Here is a 21,045-nt window from a genome sequence, read left to right on the forward strand (position 1 = left end):
CTGTGCTGTATATAGTACTCTGTGGGCTGTGCTGTGTATAGTACTCTGTGGGCTGTGCTGTATATAGTACTCTGTGGGCTGTGCTGTATATAGTACTCTGTGGGCTGTGCTGTATATAGTACTCTGTGGGCTGTGCTGTATATAGTACTCTCTGGGCTGTGCTGTATATAGTACTCTCTGGGCTGTGCTGTATATAGTACTCTCTGGGCTGTGCTTTATATAGTACTCTGGGCTGTGCTGTATATAGTACTCTGGGCTGTGCTTTATATAGTTCTCTGTGGGCTGTGCTGTATATAGTTCTCTGTGGGCTGTGCTGTATATAGTTCTCTGTGGGCTGTGCTGTATATATTACTTTGTGGGCTGTGCTGTATATATTACTTTGTGGGCTGTGCTGTATATATTACTCTGTGGGCTGTGCTGTATACTACTGTGTGGACTGTGCTGTATACTTCTACGTGGGCTGTGCTGTATACTACTGTGTGGTCTGTGCTGTATACTACTGTGTGGTCTGTGCTGAATACTGCTGTGTGGGCTGTGTTATCTACTACGCGAGCTGTGCTATAGTATGCAGGCTGTGCTGTATACTATGCGGTTTGTGCTATATAATATGCGGGCTTTGCTATATACTATGGGGAGTATATTATATTCTATGGGGGAGGCCATGTTATGTACTATGTGGCTGTGTTATATACTATTGTGGGGGTATATTATATTCTATGGGGGAGGCTGCGTTATATACTATGGGGGGCTGCATTATATTCTATGGGGGGCTACATTATATATTATGGGGAGGTGGGCTGTATTATATTCTATGGGGGTTACATACTCTGGGGTGGCTGCATTATACTCTGTGGGGTGGCTGCATTATACTCTGGGGTGGCTGCATTATACTCTGGGGTGGCTGCATTATACTCTGGGGTGGCTGCATTATACTATATGTGGGCTGCATTATACTGTATCGAGGACTATGGGGAATACGTTATACTATATGAAGAACTATGGGGTGCATTATACTATGGGAAGTGAATTGTACTACATGGATGACTGTGGCGGTGCATTATACTATATGGAGCACTATGAGGATTGTATTATGCTATATGGAGGACTATGAGGATTGTATTATGCTATATGGAGGACTATGAGGAGTGTATTATACTATGTGGAGGACTGAGCAGTGTATTTTAATATATGGAGGACTATAGGGAGTGAATTATACTATATGGAGGACTATGGAGCACATTATAATATATGGAGGACTATGGGGTGTATTTTACTAAACAAGTAAAATGCTGCATATTCGGATTGTTTTTGCTGGAACAAAAAGCCTTGTTGTCAGCAGCACATCACCGGTGTAAACTGTAGATGTGCTGCTGAAAACATGATACTGTATGGTGATCTATTAGTGATCGTTCTGTCTCATCATTATTCCTCAGCTGGTGGAAAGAGGCCGGGAAACAAGCGTTGAACAACTTCAGTATTGTCGATCAAACTCGTTTAGCGGCCTGAACTCAGCGCACGTAAATACAACAGAAAGGCTTCTGTGTGATGTGCAATATGTTAGCATTTGGGGACCCATTTTAAACTTTGCCTAGGGCCCCACTTTGCCTAAAACCGGCCCTGCCTACAAGTGTACAAAGATATTATACAGTCACCATGTGACAAGTGGGCCTGTGTAACTTCAAATGCCAGGGCTGAATTTTAGTCCCAGTCCGGCCCTGCTCATACTATTCAAAAAAACATGCACAGAAGTTATAGATATCTCCCATCTGTACCCTCACTGGGGGTAGTCCTTGTCCCCAGCTTTAGCATAGAGCCATCATCAGGTGCTATACTTATTAGAGGTATCACAGGATTATAGGTGTGTGTCCAAATTTTTATACCCACATAACGGTGGTTAGCAGCAACCCTTACATCTTTTTCGGATATTCCGACAGATATAAGACATAACGTGCCTATTGACCTCCCCACAGTTAGCTTAAGGAATGAATAAGACCAAAAAGATTCATCTGGTAGCAGAGGATCCAGATGAAGCTAAGCGGTAAATACTACAAGCAGGTATATATACGGATATGTATAGGGATGATGCCCACTTATATATATCATGGAAATCCATGTGATTCCCCATATATATAGGGAATCCATCAAGACTCTGGTATGGCTCGGTTCCATTCCACAAGACCAAAAATTCAAGAAATGCTCGCATATAGGTTGACCCCCCACATATCAAAATTTACAGAAAACATGCATATGATATCTGCTCATTCAGTCCCTTTGGCTCCAGGGACTCTAACCTAAAGATCCACTCACATTCGTGTTGGAGGATCATTCTATCATGGTTGCCCCCCCTTGGGTTCACCTTAACAACCTCTATGATCGTGAATCCCACAGCCGTTGGATCCTCACTATGGTAGGTGTGCATGTGTGTGGCCAGTGGGGTATCCCTTTTATTACGGATATCTCCCATATGCTCACCCACTCTTCTCCTGAACTCCCTCTTGGTCTTTCCCACATAGTCTCTCGGGCAGGAGCAGGATGCCACATATATTACACCTTCTGTTTTGCAATTAGAAAATTCACGTTGGTAGAAGGTTTTACCCGTAGTTGCACTTTGGAACCTTTTACAGGGTCTCATCCATTTACATAGACTACAGTCCCCACACCTGAAGAAACCACATGGTCTCCTATTTAGCCATATGTCCCTTGGCTTTGGTCTCTGGTACTGGCTATGGACCAACATGTCTCTAATGGATTTACCCTTTCTAAACGTGATATTGGGGCGCTCCCCCACAAGGTCCCTGAGATCCGGATCAAATCTCAGTACGTCCCAGTGCCTAGAGAGGATTCTCCTGATCTCCTGATGTTGTGTATCAAATGTACCAATGATCCTTAGAGTGTCATTAGAGTTCCCTCTTGTGTGTTTCTGCAAAAGGGCTTGTCTGTCAGATTTTTTAGCAGCATCATAAGCTCTATTAAGAACATGTCTTGGGTAACCCTTCTCATTAAATCTGTTATACATGTCCCCTGCTTGACTTTTAAACATATCATATCTGGAACAGTTCCTCCTCAACCTAAGGAACTGGCCCTTAGGGACCCCTCTCTTGAGGGAGGTAGGATGGTGACTCTGCCAATGCAACAGGCTATTCGTACTCGTCGGTTTCCTATAAATACTGGTGGCAATACCTCCATTTTGTTCTTTAACAATTTTCAAATCTAGGAATGCCAATTCCCCATCCGCAATCTCAGAAGTGAACCTAAGACCGATATTATTCACATTTAGATGGCTCATAAATGCTTCAAACTTCTCTTTAGGACCAGTCCACACCAAAAACACATCATCTATATATCTATACCAAATAGATATATATTCATCCCACCATCTATCATCACCTCCAAAGACTACGGTTTCCTCCCACCAGCCCAGGAACATATTTGCATACGATGGGGCACAGGGACACCCCATCGCGGTGCCCCTGAGCTGGTGGAAGTACTTACCATCAAAACTGAATGCATTATGGGTAAGGATGTATCTGAGGATATTAAGCACAAACTCATTGTGCTTCCAGCACGTAACTGATCTTTGTTGTAAGAAATATCTCACCCCATCTATCCCTGCTTGGTGTGGGATACTACTGTAAAGTGCTTCAATATCAATCGAAGCTAGCCACGTATCTTCCCCCAAGTGCATTCCTTCTAGTTTGAGTAGCAGATCGGACGTGTCTCTCAGATAAGACGGGATGGAGGTGACAAAAGGACGGAGAACCTGATCCACATAGATTCCACAATTTTGTGTTAAGGAGTCCACCCCCGAAACGATAGGACGTCCTTTAAGGGGGTGGCACCCCTTGTGTACTTTGGGAAGTGTGTAGAATGTCGCCACCAAGGGACACTTAGGTAACATGAAGTCAAATTCACTTGATGAAATAAGTTTATGGGATATAGCTTCCTCCAGAATTAGCCTCAATTCACTCTTGAAGGCCTCAAGTGGGTTACTTTCAAGTATCTCATATGTTGTTTTATCCTGCAGGATGGTAGTGCACATAGTGCGATATTCCAAATGGTCCATAAGGACTAAGTTTCCCCCTTTGTCAGAGGGTTTAACAATAAGTTGGTCATTTCTTTTGAGGGTGTCCAGTGCCCCCCTTTCATTCTCTGTGAGATTATCCTCACTATACCAATCCTTTTTCCCAAGTTTCTTGAGGTCCCTCTCTACCAATAGCGAAAATAGGTCAATATTCCCCGTATCCCCCTGTGGCGGCATCCTCACAATGTGACATGGCACCCTCAAACCAGTGCAGCAAAATCTGTACTGTAATATGGCGTTACTTCCCTTCTGAGCTTTGCACTGTGCCTCAAAAGTAGTTTTCAACCACAAATGTGGTATCGGTAAACTCAGGAGAAATTGAAAAACACATTTTCCCCGTGTACTCTTGTGAAAAAATACAAAATTTGGGGCTAAAAACCCCCCCATTTTTTTGTGGGAAAAAAATTGGATTTTTTTTATTTTCATGGCTCAACATTATAAACTTCCGTGAAGCACCTGGGGGTTCAAGGTGCTCAATTCACATCTAGATAAATTCTCTAAGGGGTCTAGTTTCCAAAATAGTGTCACTTGTGGAGGGTTTCCACTGATTAGGCACATCAGGAGCTCTCCAAACGTGGCATGGCATCCGCTAATTTTTCCTGCAAATTTCACATTCAAAGAGTCAAATGGCGCTCCAACCCTTCCGAACCCTGTCGTGAGCCCAAACAGTGGTTTTCTCCCACATTTGGGGTATCGGCATGCTCAGGAAAAATTGCACACCAAACTGTATGGTGCAATTTCTCCAGATGACCTTAAGAAAATTAAAAAAATTGGATCTAAAGGAAAATGTTTGTGAAAAAAAGTTATATGTTTATTTTTTCCTTCCACGTTCCATAAATTCCCGTGAAGCACCTGAAAGGTTAATAAACTTCTTCAATATTGTTTTGAGTACCTTGAGTGGTGCAGTTTTTAGAATGGTGTCCCTTTTAGGTATTTTCTGTCATATAGGCCCCTCAAAGTCACTTCAAATGTGATGTGGCCCCTTAAAAAAACGGTTTTGTAAATTATGTTGTAAAAATTAGAAATCGCTGGTCAACTTTTAACCTTTATAACTTCCTAATAAAAAAAAAATTGTGTTTCAAAAATCGTGCTGATGTAAAGTAGACATTTGGGAAATGTGGTTTATTAACCCCTTCATGACCTTGGGATTTTCCATTTTTCCGTGTTCGTTTTTCGCTCCCCTCCTTCCCAGAGCCATAACTTTTTTATTTTTCGGTCAATTTGGCCATGTGGGGGCTTATTTTTTGTGGGACGAGTTGTACTTTTGAACGACATCATTGGTTTTACCATGTCGTGTACTAGAAAATGGGAAAAAAATTCCAAGTGCGGTGAAATTGCAAAAAAAGTGCAGTCCCACACTAGTTTTTTGTTTGGCTTTTTTGCTAGGTTCACTAAATGCTAAAACTGACCTGCCATTATGATTCTCCAGGGCAGTACGAGTTCATAGACACCTAACATGACTAGGTTATTTTTTATCTAAGTGGTGAAAAAAAAATCCAAACTTTGCTAAAAAAAAAAAAAAATTGCGCCATTTTCCAATACTCGTAGCGTCTCCATTTTTCATGATCTGGGGTCGGCTGAGGGCTTATTTTTTGTGTGCCGAGCTGGCGTTTTTAATTATACCATTTCGGTGCAGATACGTTCTTTTGATCGCCCATTATTGCATTTTAATGCAATGTCGCGATGCCCCAAAAAATGTAATTCTGCCGTTTCAAATTTTTTTCTCGCTACGCTGTTTAGCGATCAGGTTAATGCTTTTTTTTATTGATAGATCAGGTGATTCTGAACGCGGCGATACCAAATATGTGTAGGTTTGATTTTTTTTAATTGATTTATTTTGATTGGGGCGAAAGGGGGGTGATTTAAACTTTTATTTTTTATTTTATTTTTTTTTCGCATTTTTTTTACTTTTTTTTTTTACTTTTGCTATGCTTCAATAGCCTCCATGGGAGGCTCTGCTACATAGCAGCGATCATAAGATCGCTGCTATGCAGCAGAAATGCAGGTGTGCTGTGAGCGCCGACCACAGGGTGGCGCTCACAGCTACCGGCGATCAGTAACCATAGAGGTCTCAAGGACCTCTATGGTTACAATGCAGAAGCATTGCTGACCCCCAATCATGTGACGGGGATCGGCGATGCGCTCATTTCCGACCGCCCGGCTGGAAGCGCCGGTTAAATGCCGCTGTCTGCGTTTGACAGCGGCATTTAACTAGTTAATAGCGGCCGGTGAATCGCGATTTCACCAACCGCTATTGCGGGCACATGTCAGCTGTTCAAAACAGCTGACATGTCCCGGCTTTGATGCGGGCTCACCGCCGGAGCCCGCATCAAAGCGGGGCTTCTGACCTCGGACGTACTATCCCGTCCGAGGTCAGAAAGGGGTTAACCATTTTGTGTAACAACTCTGATTTAAGAGCAAAAAATTAAAAGTTGGAAAATTGCTAAATTTTCACCAAATTTCCAATTTTTTCCACAAATAAGCGCAAGTCATATCAAATAAATTTGAACACTATCTTGAAGTACGATATGTGACAAAAAAAAAACAATCTCAGAATCAGTGTAATCCATTGAAACGTTCCAGAGTTATGACCTCATAAACTGACAGTGGTCAGAATTTAAAAAATTGGCCTGGTCAGGAAGGTGAAAACAGGCTTCGGGGTGAAGGGGTTAAAAATTCGGCATCCACCTGTTATAATCTATTTACAACAATAGTGTCTTCTTATGGAGTAGAGAAGCTTTTGGACCCCTTAGTAACCAGGGTTAGGGAGCCACTGCTATCCCTGAATTTCATAGAGTTATGCCCAGGGTTCTAATTAAACAATATTAATTAACAAAAATGTCAAAGCTGCTTGTGAGTTTTAGAAAATGTGTATGTATGCAATGCTATATTTATTGTGTATATATATTTCCTTTGTGCTCATTTTACTCTAATATCCCCTTTGCACATATTCCTCATTGAAAAGGGCAACTTTTGTCAAAACATTGCACTTAGTTATGGGTGGTATCTGATGCAATAAACAACGCCAATTATCATGACCATCCTGTGCTCTTCTCTCATACGAGATTCATTAGGGTTGGTGCCGGTTTGGTGACAAGCACAGAAAATAAAGTCCTCGGTGCTCATTGCTCCTCTTATTGAAAGAAACAGGTTTTAAACAGATTGCATAAAATGTAAACACTACATAAACTAAAAACTAGTTTTTTCAGGGCCAATGATGCAGACAGAGCTTATAATCGATTGTTAGACTTGCATGATAAAAAGGGATAACTTACCGACATCTGTTCCGTGGATGTTTTGAGCATTTAGAATCCTCACACTTAATTCATAGTTTGATGCCTCCTCCTGTAAATATTTTGGTCAACTGAATTAATTCAAAATTTTGCAAACGTTTGAGAACATCTACATCTATGTGATTCCGGTCTCATTAACAAAATCCATTTTATGCTAATAAAGTTAAAATAAAATACAACAGTGTCCTTACATGGTCTTAGGCTTTAATGAATTATTGAACACTTATGGGATATATGTAGGATATGCCATACATTTCTAGTAGATGTGTGAGTGTCGATGATGACAGCTCCTGCAAATTATGTTAGCACGCCCACAGTGGCGTGAGAACGTGGAAAGAGGGCTGACTAGCCTGGGCCAACTAACGCCCCATCAACTAGTCAAATCCTTCATTAGCATGGGAAACACTGACAATTTAAAAACTTTTTTAACCTAAATTTTACAGAAAAATGTTATACAGGCCTGGATAGGCAAGGAATTTGCTCATAAATAAGTGAACACTGCTGGGTTGGAGGGCATGGGGGTCCTGACAGGTTCAAACTGCATTATCTCTTCCCCACCCCTGTACAAAAGAAAAGTAACTAGAAGTTCTCTTATGTCATATTGTTAAATGTACTGCATTATTTAGGCATCCATTATTTTATGTATCAATGGGAAACTTGGATGAAAACCAATATGTACACTACTACTTCTCTCCGAGGCTTTAGCTAAATCTCTAGATATTGGCTACATTGGTCATCAATCAAATTGGTATAGGTGGCAGGCCGACAGTCAAGTAAAGTCTGGTCAGATGTTAGATTTCAACAGGAAAATAAAATAAACCAATTAGTTCCAAAGGTGCTACTTAAATTTTTGGAAATAGGGAATAACATCATCTGAGAGAATAATTAAAAGATTCAGTACCTCCATCTACTGTGCATAGTGCTAGGACACTATTAGTAATCGCAGCCAGTGGAGTAATGATGAATAAGAGAGAACATTGAAAAGTACCTATTGTTTACCTGAAATACCTAACACCATTGCAGTTTCCATTGTTCGTATAATCTGTGCTCAATGTTAAATATCTCATTATTGAGTATGACAAGCAATTAACCAAAGGATTAGAGCATTTTTCATGCCCTGAAGCCTATAGTTCTTCTCCAGCACAGTCAGAGCTAAAAGAGAAGTATGAACATTATGCCCCAAATGACATAGTAAATATATTCTTATCAGATATCTGCATTGTATTATATGTTACGTATATGTATGGTTCCACTTCACTGACTGGAGCCTGCAATATGTACAAAGGATGAGTTCATTCTGCCTGCCATGATAATGTCCCAAGTCAGCAATATACAGTGGGGCAAAAAAGTATTTAGTCAGTCAGCAATAGTGCAAGTTCCACCACTTAAAAAGATGAGAGGCGTCTGTAATTTACATCATAGGTAGACCTCAACTATGGGAGACAAACTGAGACAAAAAAATCCAGAAAATCACATTGTCTGTTTTTTTATCATTTTATTTGCATATTATGGTGGAAAATAAGTATTTGGTCAGAAACAAAATTTCATCTCAATACTTTGTAATAAATCCTTTGTTGGCAATGACAGAGGTCAAATGTTTTCTGTAAGTCTTCACAAGGTTGCCACACACTGATGTTGGTATGTTGGCCCATTCCTCCATGCAGATCTCCTCTAGAGCAGTGATGTTTTTGGCTTTTCGCTTGGCAACACGGACTTTCAACTCCCTCCAAAGGTTTTCTATAGGGTTGAGATCTGGAGACTGGCTAGGCCACTCCAGGACCTTGAAATGCTTCTTACGAAGCCACTCCTTCGTTGCCCTGGCGGTGTGCTTTGGATCATTGTCATGTTGAAAGACCCAGCCACGTTTCATCTTCAATGCCCTTGCTGATGGAAGGAGGTTTGCACTCAAAATCTCACGATACATGGCTCCATTCATTCTTTCATGTACCCGGATCAGTCGTCCTGGCCCCTTTGCAGAGAAACAGCCCCAAAGCATGATGTTTCCACCACCATGCTTTACAGTAGGTATGGTGTTTGATGGATGCAACTCAGTATTCTTTTCCCTCCAAACACGACAAGTTGTGTTTCTACCAAACAGTTCCAGTTTGGTTTCATCAGACCATAGGACATTCTCCCAAAACTCCTCTGGATCATCCAAATGCTCTCTAGCAAACTTCAGACGGGCCTGGACATGTACTGGCTTAAGCAGTGGGACACGTCTGGCACTGCAGGATCTGAGTCCATGGTGGCGTAGTGTGTTACTTATGGTAGACCTTGTTACATTGGTCCCAGCTCTCTGCAGTTCATTCACTAGGTCCCCCCGCGTGGTTCTGGGATTTTTGCTCACCGTTCTTGTGATCATTCTGACCCCACGGGGTGGGATTTTGCGTGGAGCCCCAGATCGAGGGAGATTATCAGTGGTCTTGAATGTCTTCCATTTTCTAATTATTGCTCCCACTGTTGATTTCTTCACTCCAAGCTGGTTGGCTATTGCAGATTCAGTCTTCCCAGCTTGGTGCAGGGCTACAATTTTGTTTCTGGTGTCATTTGACAGCTCTTTGGTCTTCACCATAGTTGAGTTTGGAGTCAGACTGTTTGAGGGTGTGCACAGGTGTCTTTTTATACTGATGATAAGTTTAAACAGGTGCCATTACTACAGGTAATGAGTGGAGGAAAGAGGAGACTCTTAAAGAAGAAGTTACAGGTCTGTGAGAGCCAGAAATCTTGATTGTTTGTTTCTGACCAAATACTTATTTTCCACCATAATATGCAAATAAAATGATAAAAAAACAGACAATGTGATTTTCTGGTTTTTTTTGTCTCAGTTTGTCTCCCATAGTTGAGGTCTACCTATGATGTAAATTACAGACGCCTCTCATCTTTTTAAGTGGTGGAACTTGCACTATTGCTGACTGACTAAATACTTTTTTGCCCCACTGTATATCTATATATCTACTGTAACCTTGTTTGTTTCTATCTATCAGAAAGAACATATAATAGTAATACTTATTGTCAAACTACTGTGTTTTCTCTTTTTAAATAATAATGACAACCCAAAAGATCCAAATGACCCTGATCAAAAGTTCACATACTGTTAGGGCTGGCGGAACGCACCAAATAATATAAAGGAAGATATATGGTGCGTTTGCAGCCCAGAGTCCACCGTGCAGAGATGACACCTGCTGCTCAGTAATGGCGGACTGTATGGCGGTATAATGTGAACACACATGGGTTAACTTCAGCCGGCATGTAAGGAGGCGAACCCTGTTGCTTTACAGGGCCGCAATACCTCTGAGTGAACGCTGGTGTTAGGTCACAGGACTCTGCCCCAAGGACACAGGGTTAGAGTCCCTCTAGACCCACTAGCACTCGGCGCCGCAACTGCAGTGCCAGGGAAAAACTAAACCAATAGATTTAGCGCACTAGGTGCACGCAGCGCCGCTCTGGCGGACGCCACTAACCACCTTAACTAGGGCCTGGAAACTGCACTAATTGCGCACGGCACCGCACTGACGGACGCTGCTAGTTCACACAGTATTCTCATGCCTAGTGCTGGATGGCACATTCTGGCGCTAGTCAGCTCAAACATGAAACAATGCTAGGGAGGGGGGTAATTAGGAGCTTGCACCAGATATCAAACACACATCCACACACGATTTTAGTTTTATACTAGCGCATGGCCGAGCGACCATGCAAACCTTTTATACAACGCATTAACCTAATTATCCCTGTGTGGCCTATTAATAAAAAACAACATAATCACGTTCCTCCATCATGTTCTCATACACTTTATGCAGTTAATAGCCCTCTGTGTCTGTACTGCTACATACTTAGGCAGTTAACTGGTTCATGCAGCTTTACATGAACACCCGAGCCTTACACTATGGCTGGTCCAAATAACTAAAGCAATTGTTACCATCCACCTCTTGTGTCTCCCCTTTTCCTCATAGATTGTAAGCTTGCGAGCAGCAGGGCCCTCATTCCTCCTGGTATCTGTTTTGAACTGTGATTTCTGTTATGCTGTAATGTCTGTTGTCTGTATAAGTCCCCTCTATAAGTTGTAAAGCGCTGCGGAATATGTTGGCGCTATATAAATAAAATTATTATTATTATTATTATTATTTATAGCTGTGTCCTTCCGGGACCTTCCCGATGGTCCAATCAGGATCGCTTCAGGAACTGAACATGTGACCTCCAATGAGAGGTGGTCCCACGGGCATGCTCATTTGACCAAAAGCAGGACTTGGTCCCTGGAGCATCTGCTCGACGCTGATTACTGCTGGTTACAATAGCTGAACCTGGGAGGGCAGCAGTAACCAGACACTCAGCATCAGCTTGAGCAAGATGCTGGAAGCGACATCTCTGCTGAGCAGGCTCCTCTGCAGCAGGGGAAGAATGGGAGACCGCAGAGTACATGGTTCGAGATTCCCTCTGTGCATGCAGCGGCGGGAACTCGACACCTAACACATACCCCATTTCTTAATACCATGTATTGCCCCCTTTAACATAAATGACAGCTTGAAGTCTTTTGTGGTAGTTATAGATGAAGTTCTTTATTTTCTCAGAGGGTAAAGCTGCCCACTCTTCTTGGAAAAAAGCCTCCAGTTCCTGTAACTTCCAGGGCTGTCTAGCACGAACTGCATGCTTAAGATCTCCTCAGAGTGGCTCAATGATATTCAGGTCAGGAGACTGAGATGGACACTCCAGAACCTTTACTTTGTTCTGCTGTAGCCAATGATAGGTTGACTTGGCCTTGTACTTTGGATCGTTGTCATGTTGGAACGTCCAAGTACATCCCATGCGCAGATTCCGGGCTAATGAGTGCAAATTTGCCTCCTGTATTTGCTTATAACATGCTACATTCATCTTTCCTTCAACCTTGACCAAGTTTCCTGTGCCTTTGTAGCTCAAACATCCCCAAAACGTTCAGCGATCCACCTCCGTGCTTTTCAGTACGAATGGTGTTTCTTTCATCATAGGCCTTGTTGTCCTATCTCCAAATGTAACGTTTACGGTTGTGGCCAAAAAGTTCAATTTTGGGCTCATCATCACTCCAAATTACCTTATTCCAGAAGTTTTGAGGCTTGTCTCTGTGCTGTTTTGCGCATTGTAGGCGAGATACCTAGAGTTACCTGTCATGATCTCTGCAGGCAGAGATCATAGCAAGCCTATAGAGGGACAAGCTCTCGGAAGATGGAACTATACTGACCATGAACTAAGCCTGCCGCGCAACTAGAAATAGCCAGGTAGCATTTCCTATTTATAGCTAGATGCCCAGCTCTGGCCTAAGACCTAAATAGCTAGCAGAGGGAAATATAAGACCTGGCTCACCTCTAGAGAAATATTCCAAAGAAGACAGTAGCCCCCCACATATAATGACGGTGAGTTCAGATGAAACAACAAACGCAGCAGGAAAATAGTCTTAGCAAATTTGAGGTCCGCTTACTAGATAGCAGAAGACAGATAGTATACTTTCATGGTCAGCAGAAAAACACTAACAAAACACCATCCAGAGATTACCTTAAACTCTGGCATTAACTCATAACGCCAGAGTAGCAATCCCTGATCAACGAGAGCTTTCCAGACACAGTAACAAAACTTCAGCTGTGAACTGGAACAAATAGGCAAAACAAAACATGGACAAAAGTCCAACTTATCTAGTAGTAGTCTAGAAGCAGGAACAAGCACTGAGAGGCATCAGATAACATTGGTGACCGGCAAGAAACCACCAGAGAAATGAGCTTAAATAGCGACACCCACTACTGATGGAACCAGGTGAAACAGGAAAGAGGATGACAAGTCCAATTCCACAAGCGGCCACCGGGGGAGCCCAGAATCCAAATTCACAACAGTACCCCCCCCTCAAGGAGGGGGCACCGAACCCTCACCAGATCCACCAGGGCGACCAGGATGAGCCCTATGGAAGGCACGAACAAGATCAGAAGCATGAACATCAGATGCATTGACCCAAGAATTATCCTCCTGGCCGTAACCCTTCCAGTTGACCAGATACTGGAGTCTCCGTCTGGAAACACGAGAGTCCAAAATTTTCTCCACAACGTACTCCAACTCACCCTCAACCAACACCGGAGCAGGAGGCTCAACTGAAGGTACCACAGGTACCTCATACCTGCGCAATAACGACCGATGAAAAACGTTATGAATGGAAAAGGACGCAGGGAGGTCCAAACGGAAAGAAACAGGATTAAGAATCTCCAATATTCTATAAGGGCCGATGAACCGAGGTTTAAACTTAGGAGAAGAGACCCTCATAGGGACAAAACGAGAAGACAACCACACCAAATCTCCAACACAAAGCCGAGAACCAACACGACGATGACGGTTGGCAAAACGCTGAGTCTTCTCCTGGGACAACTTCAAATTGTCCATAACCTGCCCCCAGATGTGATGCAATCTCTCCACCACCGCATCCACTCCAGGACAATCCGAGGATTCCACCTGACCGGAGGAAAATCGAGGGTGAAACCCCGAATTACAGAAAAACGGGGACACCAAGGTGGAAGAGCTGGCCCGATTATTGAGGGCGAACTCTGCCAATGGCAAAAAAGCAACCCAATCATCCTGGTCAGCAGAGACAAAACACCTCAGATATGTCTCCAGGGTCTGATTAGTCCGCTCGGTCTGGCCATTAGTCTGAGGGTGAAAAGCAGATGAAAAAGACAAATCTATGCCCATCCTAGCACAGAATGCCCGCCAAAATCTAGACACAAATTGGGTACCTCTGTCAGAAACAATATTCTCAGGAATACCGTGCAATCGTACAACATTCTGAAAAAACAGAGGAACCAACTCAGAAGAAGAAGGCAACTTGGGCAGAGGAACCAAATGGACCATTTTAGAGAAACGGTCACAGACCACCCAGATGACAGACATCTTCTGGGAAACAGGCAGATCTGAAATAAAATCCATCGAGATGTGTGTCCAAGGCCTCTTAGGAATAGGCAAGGGCAACAGCAGTCCGCTAGCCCGAGAACTACAAGACTTGGCCCGAGCACAAACGTCACATGACTGCACAAAGACTCGCACATCTCGTGACAGGGAAGGCCACCAGAAGGATCTTGCCACCAAATCCCTGGTACCAAAAATTCCGGGATGACCTGCCAATGCAGAAGAATGTACCTCAGAGATGACTCTGCTGGTCCAATCATCCGGAACAAACAGTCTATCAGGCGGACAACGATCCGGTCTATCCGCCTGAAACTCTTGCAAGGACCGCCGCAGATCAGGAGAAACGGCCGACAAAATTACTCCCTCCCTAAGGATACCTGTGGGTTCAGAATTACCAGGAGAGTCCGGGTCAAAACTCCTAGAAAGGGCATCTGCCTTAACATTCTTAGAACCCGGTAGGTATGACACCACAAAATTAAAGCGAGAAAAAAATAAAGACCAGCGCGCCTGTCTAGGATTCAGGCGTCTGGCAGTCTCAAGATAAATCAAATTTTTGTGGTCAGTCAATACCACCACCTGATGCCTAGCCCCCTCGAGCCAATGGCGCCACTCCTCAAACGCCCACTTCATGGCCAAAAGCTCCCGATTCCCAACATCATAATTCCGCTCTGCGGGCGAAAATTTGCGAGAAAAGAAGGCACAAGGCCTAATGACGGAGCAGTCGGAACCTTTCTGCGACAACACTGCCCCAGCTCCGATCTCCGAAGCGTCAACCTCAACCTGAAAAGGCAGATTCACATCAGGCTGACGCAACACAGGGGCAGAGGCAAAACGGCGCTTAAGCTCCTGAAAGGCCTCTACAGCATGAGGGGACCAATTAGCAACATCAGCGCCTTGTCTGGTCAAATCAGTCAGTGGTTTAACGACATCCGAAAAACCAGCAATAAATCGGCGGTAAAAGTTGGCAAAGCCCAAAAATCTCTGAAGACCCTTAAGAGAGGAGGGCTGAGTCCAGTCACAAATAGCTTGCACCTTGACGGGATCCATCTCAATGGAAGAGGGAGAAAAAATATACCCCAAAAAGGAAATTTTCTGGACCCCAAAAACGCACTTAGACCCCTTCACACATAAAGAATTAGACCGCAGAACCTGAAAAACTCTCCTGACCTGCTGGACATGAGAGTCCCAGTCATCAGAAAAAATCAGAATATCATCCAGATATATTATCATAAATTTATCCAGAAAATCGCGGAAAATATCATGCATAAAAGACTGGAAAACTGAAGGGGCATTAGAAAGACCAAAAGGCATGACCAAATACTCAAAGTGGCCCTCGGGCGTATTAAATGCGGTCTTCCACTCATCCCCCTGCCTGATCCGCACCAAATTATACGCCCCACGAAGATCAATTTTAGAGAACCACTTAGCACCCTCTATACGAGCAAACAAATCAGTAAGCAATGGCAATGGGTATTGATACTTAACAGTGATCTTATTCAGAAGCCGATAATCAATACATGGTCTCAAAGAGCCGTCTTTTTTTGAGACAAAGAAAAACCCAGCTCCCAAGGGAGAAGAAGATGGACGAATATGTCCCTTTTCCAAAGACTCCTTTATATATTCCCGCATAGCAGCATGTTCCGGCACAGACAGATTAAACAAACGACCCTTGGGATATTTACAACCCGGTATCAAATCTATGGCACAATCGCACTCACGGTGCGGAGGTAACGACCCAAGCTTGGGTTCGTCAAAGACGTCTTGATAATCAGAGAGGAACTCAGGGACTTCAGAGGGAATGGACGACGAAATAGAAACCAAAGGTAAGTCCCCATGAATACCCTTACATCCCCAGCTCAACACAGACATTGCTCTCCAGTCCAAGACTGGGTTGTGAGACTGCAACCATGGCAATCCCAGTACCAAATCGTCATGTAAATTATACAGCACCAGGAAACGAATAATCTCCTGGTGATCCGGATTGATACGCATGGTTACTTGTGTCCAGTATTGTGGTTTATTATTAGCCAATGGGGTGGAGTCAATCCCCTTCAGAGGAATAAGAGTCTCCAAAGGCTCTAAATCAAAACCACAACGATTGGCAAAGGACCAATCCATAAGACTCAGAGCGGCGCCAGAGTCAACATAGGCGTCCGTGGCAATGGATGACAAAGAGCAAATCAGGGTTACAGACAAAATAAACTTAGACTGAATGGTGCCAATGGAAACAGACTTATCAAGCTTCTTTGTACGCCTAGAGCATGCTGATATAACATGAGTAGAATCCCCACAATAGAAACACAATCCATTCTTCCGTCTAAAATTCTGTCGCTCGCTCCTGGACAGAATTCTATCACACTGCATACTTTCTGGCGTCTTTTCCATAGACACCGCCAGATGGTGCACCGGTTTGCGCTCCCGCAGACGCCTATCAATCTGAATAGCCATTGTCATGGACTCATTCAGACCTGCAGGCACAGGGAACCCCACCATAACATCCTTAACGGCATCAGAGAGACCTTCTCTGAAAGTTGCCGCCAAGGCGCACTCATTCCACTGAGTAAGCACAGACCATTTACGGAATTTTTGGCAGAAAACTTCAGCTTCGTCTTGCCCCTGAGATAGTGCCATCAAAGTTTTTTCTGCCTGAAGTTCCAAATGAGGTTCCTCATAAAGCAAGCCCAAGGCCAGAAAAAACGCATCCACATCGCGTAACGCAGGATCCCCTGCTGGCAATGAGAAGGCCCAATCTTGAGGGTCACCCCTGAGCAAGGAAATCACAATCCTAACCTGCTGAGCAGGGTCTCCAGCTGAACGAGACTTCAGGGACAAATAAAGCTTACAATTATTTCGGAAATTCTGGAAGCTAGCTCTATGCCCTGTGAAGAACTCCGGCAAAGGAATTCTCGGCTCAGATACCGGAGCATGTACCACAAAATCTTGTAAATTTTGTACTTTCGTGATGAGATTATTCAAACCCGCAGTTACACTCTGGAGATCCATTATTGTCAGGTGCACACAGAGCCATACAGAGATTAGGAGGAGAGAGAGAAAAAAGACTGCAGCAAGGCAGACTGGAGGAAAAAAAAAAAAAAAAAAAATTCCAGCAGACTTCTTATAACTCTCCTTTCTCAACCTGGGTCTTTAACACTTTATTGGCCGGTCAAACTGTCATGATCTCTGCAGGCAGAGATCATAGCAAGCCTATAGAGGGACAAGCTCTCGGAAGATGGAACTATACTGACCATGAACTAAGCCTGCCGCGCAACTAGAAATAGCCAGGTAGCATTTCCTATTTATAGCTAGATGCCCAGCTCTGGCCTAAGACCTAAATAGCTAGCAGAGGGAAATATAAGACCTGGCTCACCTCTAGAGAAATATTCCAAAGAAGACAGTAGCCCCCCACATATAATGACGGTGAGTTCAGATGAAACAACAAACGCAGCAGGAAAATAGTCTTAGCAAATTTGAGGTCCGCTTACTAGATAGCAGAAGACAGATAGTATACTTTCATGGTCAGCAGAAAAACACTAACAAAACACCATCCAGAGATTACCTTAAACTCTGGCATTAACTCATAACGCCAGAGTAGCAATCCCTGATCAACGAGAGCCTTCCAGACACAGTAACAAAACTTCAGCTGTGAACTGGAACAAATAGGCAAAACAAAACATGGACAAAAGTCCAACTTATCTAGTAGTAGTCTAGAAGCAGGAACAAGCACTGAGAGGCATCAGATAACATTGGTGACCGGCAAGAAACCACCAGAGAAATGAGCTTAAATAGCGACACCCACTACTGATGGAACCAGGTGAAACAGGAAAGAGGATGACAAGTCCAATTCCACAAGCGGCCACCGGGGGAGCCCAGAATCCAAATTCACAACAGTTACCATTTTGTTTCACGTTGCTGTTTTTACCCAGAGGGCCTTTTGTGCTGAACCCTTGGTTTATGCCGTACTTACTAAGCCAAATACATCTTTAAAGCCGCAGTGTTCCCGTGTCTACCTACGTGTGCACCCGAGTAAGCCGACATACCACAGAATTTATAATATATATATATATATGTGTGTGTGTGTATTATTTCTTTTGTCCATGTTTACCTCCGTAGACCAGATATATTAATAACCGCATTTAGTGATGTAGAAAACTAGAAACCAAAATGGCTTTTCACCCTTCCTCAACAAACATGATGAATAGTAAAATAAGAGAAAAAAGGGAGAACATGGTGGAGTTTTAAGGGCTAAAAAGTTATTTATTGGTGCAAAATATTAAAAACATTGTTTATTAAATAAAAACAAACAGATAAGTAATAGGGGAAAAAAGAGACCACCGGCAATGAGTCACAGAGGTCCCTAAAACAACCTATACAGGTGTTTTTGGGGCCATATTCTGCATAATGGGTAAGAACTGGCAATTCTTTTGCCTGGATTTGTGAATGTTGGTTGGATATTTTTATGAGGAGTTAAGTACCACAGTGGTTTGTACACTAACTTGTCTTCCCCTCCATGTTTATCCACCTTTATGACTCATTGCCGGTGGTCCCTTTTTCTTCTATTACTTATCTCCTTGTCTTTATTTTATAAACAATTTTTTTTTATATTTTGCGGCAATAAAGAACTTTTTATCCCTTAAAACTCCACTATTTTCTCCTTTTTTCTCATGTTCTGAGGAGTAGCTTTGTTTGTGACTCACTCAGTAGGTCTGGTTCTGTAAAACATTAGCGATGAAGAAGTATCATTATAGGCAGAAAATAGCATTATATCAGTTCCACACGTTCCTTTATTAGCTTATGACATGAGATGTAAAGAATGTACTGTATTATGTTGTATTATGTCACATGTCTACACTGAAGATGATAATGAATAAAGAGCTAATTGATGGGCATGTTCATAATACATGTCCAAACTGTAAATAATAGTCGTAATAGAAATACACATCTGTACACACAGCAAACTGTTTTCCAGGCTATTGGGATCATTGACTACATGGAGGTAATTAGTGGCTATGCACATCGTAGCATTCAGCCAGTGCCATACCACTAATCGTTGCAAACCACTTGGCCGATATGGTGTCTGTGAGTTGGAAGGGCCAGATGAGAATGCAGATACAGTTGAATACAATGGTGAAACAAGGAACCTTTGGTTCCCTGCACCACCACTCAGCTTGTGCAATTAACCCTCAACATAGCAGGCGCCATTACATCACACCTGCTGTGCGGATCCTCAGTCCACATGCTGCACAGACCGGAGAAGCACATTGGGGGAATGGGGTTGTTTTTTTTTATCAGTCTATATTTATGGGGGCATCATACTGTGTGAAAGGGTGAATGGGAACATTAGTCTGTGTGTGGGCTGTGATGACATCGTATTGTGATCGCTGGGGTGACTAGTGGCATCATAGCGTGCAAAGGGGTCATTGCGGGGGGATTGTACTGTGTTAAGGGTTATTGTGGGGCCTCATACTCTATGTAGGAGGATCATAGCGTTTATACGGTGTCACTTTGGGAGGCTTATAAAGTGTGTGAAGAAACTCTACTGAGGGGGGGATTGTGGAACATCATGCTCTGTTGGTGGGCTTGGGGATATTGTACTGTGTTGGGGGCACTATGGAGACATCACAGTATAGGTTTGTACTTGGTGGGATAAGCCACCACCAGAGAAGGCTAACAGTGGATCTTTCAAAGAGAACACAGGAGAACTAGACTGAGTTGAAGGGTCCTGTGTATGGTGCAGTCTTGAAAAATAGCCATGGACCGAAAGATTGTGTATGGGGGCTTTAGTTAGGTATGCCAAGAATCTGATACCTATGGAGGACATACAAGATTTTCAGCAGCACTTATTAAAATTTCCTAGATATTCTGTCCATAGTTTACAGATAAATTTCAAATGAAGTCATTTCTCTCAGGGTCTGTCAGCTAGGCTACAGGCTACTCTGGTGCAGTATGCTACTCCTGGGTCATTGGAAGCCGCCATGGCCCTAGCTATCCAGGTGGATAGATGCCTCAAGGAGACATACACCAAATCTGCCCCCTGTTCTTTCTAGGGAGGAGGACACACTGGTGCAGACGGACGAACCCATGCAGGTGGGAGGAGTCTCTTTGCAAACAGGGTTGTCTGCGGTTCGCCATGGGATGGGGGCATGTTTCTACTGTGCTCTTACAGGTCATTACATCAATGTCTGCCCATCTCATACCAAAGTATGTACACCATCGCAAAAGTCACGTCCTCCTGGTCGTCTGGAGGAAGGCGACCAGGGTGTGTATATTTCCTCCATCTTTTCGTCACAGTGTATCATTCCTGCTGAAGTGGTGGTTAGCAGGGTTACTGAGACTGTGCCGGTGCTTGTGGACAGTGGGGCTGGAGTCAATTTGGTGGATTCTCGCTTTGTCCAGACCCATGATCTGATGGGTAGAACGCTGGCGAGACCCCTTAGCATTCAGGCAATTGACTCTGTCCAACTCAGCCAGGGGAGGGTGACCCAAGTCGTAGATAATATAAACCTGCATATAGGAACTCTTCATGAAGAGTCCCTGTTGTGCAACGTCTTGGCGGGTATGCCAACTCCCATCGTCTTAGGCCTTCCTTGGTTGAAGAAACACAACCCGGACATAAATTGGCGGTCCAGGGAAGTAGTCAGCTGGTATCAGTCATGTAAGGACTGCTGCCTGAGAGCTACAATCTCTACTGTCCTTCTCCAACCTACCCCTTCATTTGCGATGGGGGGCAGCTGAGGTGCTGCCATGGAGTAGAGGCAAGTGACA

The 21,045-nt window shown here is 43.5% G+C and overlaps 1 protein-coding gene across 2 annotated transcripts in view; it reads right to left on the minus strand.

The window, feature by feature from the left end:
* The window catches only part of LOC143773991 (cytosolic phospholipase A2 delta-like), a 91,211-nt gene that overhangs the window by 50,892 nt on the left and 19,274 nt on the right, over positions 1–21,045 (minus strand). For both annotated transcript variants that reach the window (XM_077261295.1, XM_077261289.1), the window contains exon 2: positions 7,357–7,426. In XM_077261295.1, coding sequence (XP_077117410.1) covers positions 7,357–7,426 — 70 coding nt within the window. The remainder of the gene's footprint in view (positions 1–7,356; positions 7,427–21,045) is intronic.

Source organism: Ranitomeya variabilis, chromosome 1 (genome assembly GCF_051348905.1).
Source record: "Ranitomeya variabilis isolate aRanVar5 chromosome 1, aRanVar5.hap1, whole genome shotgun sequence".
NCBI classification, from domain to species: Eukaryota; Metazoa; Chordata; class Amphibia; order Anura; family Dendrobatidae; genus Ranitomeya; species Ranitomeya variabilis.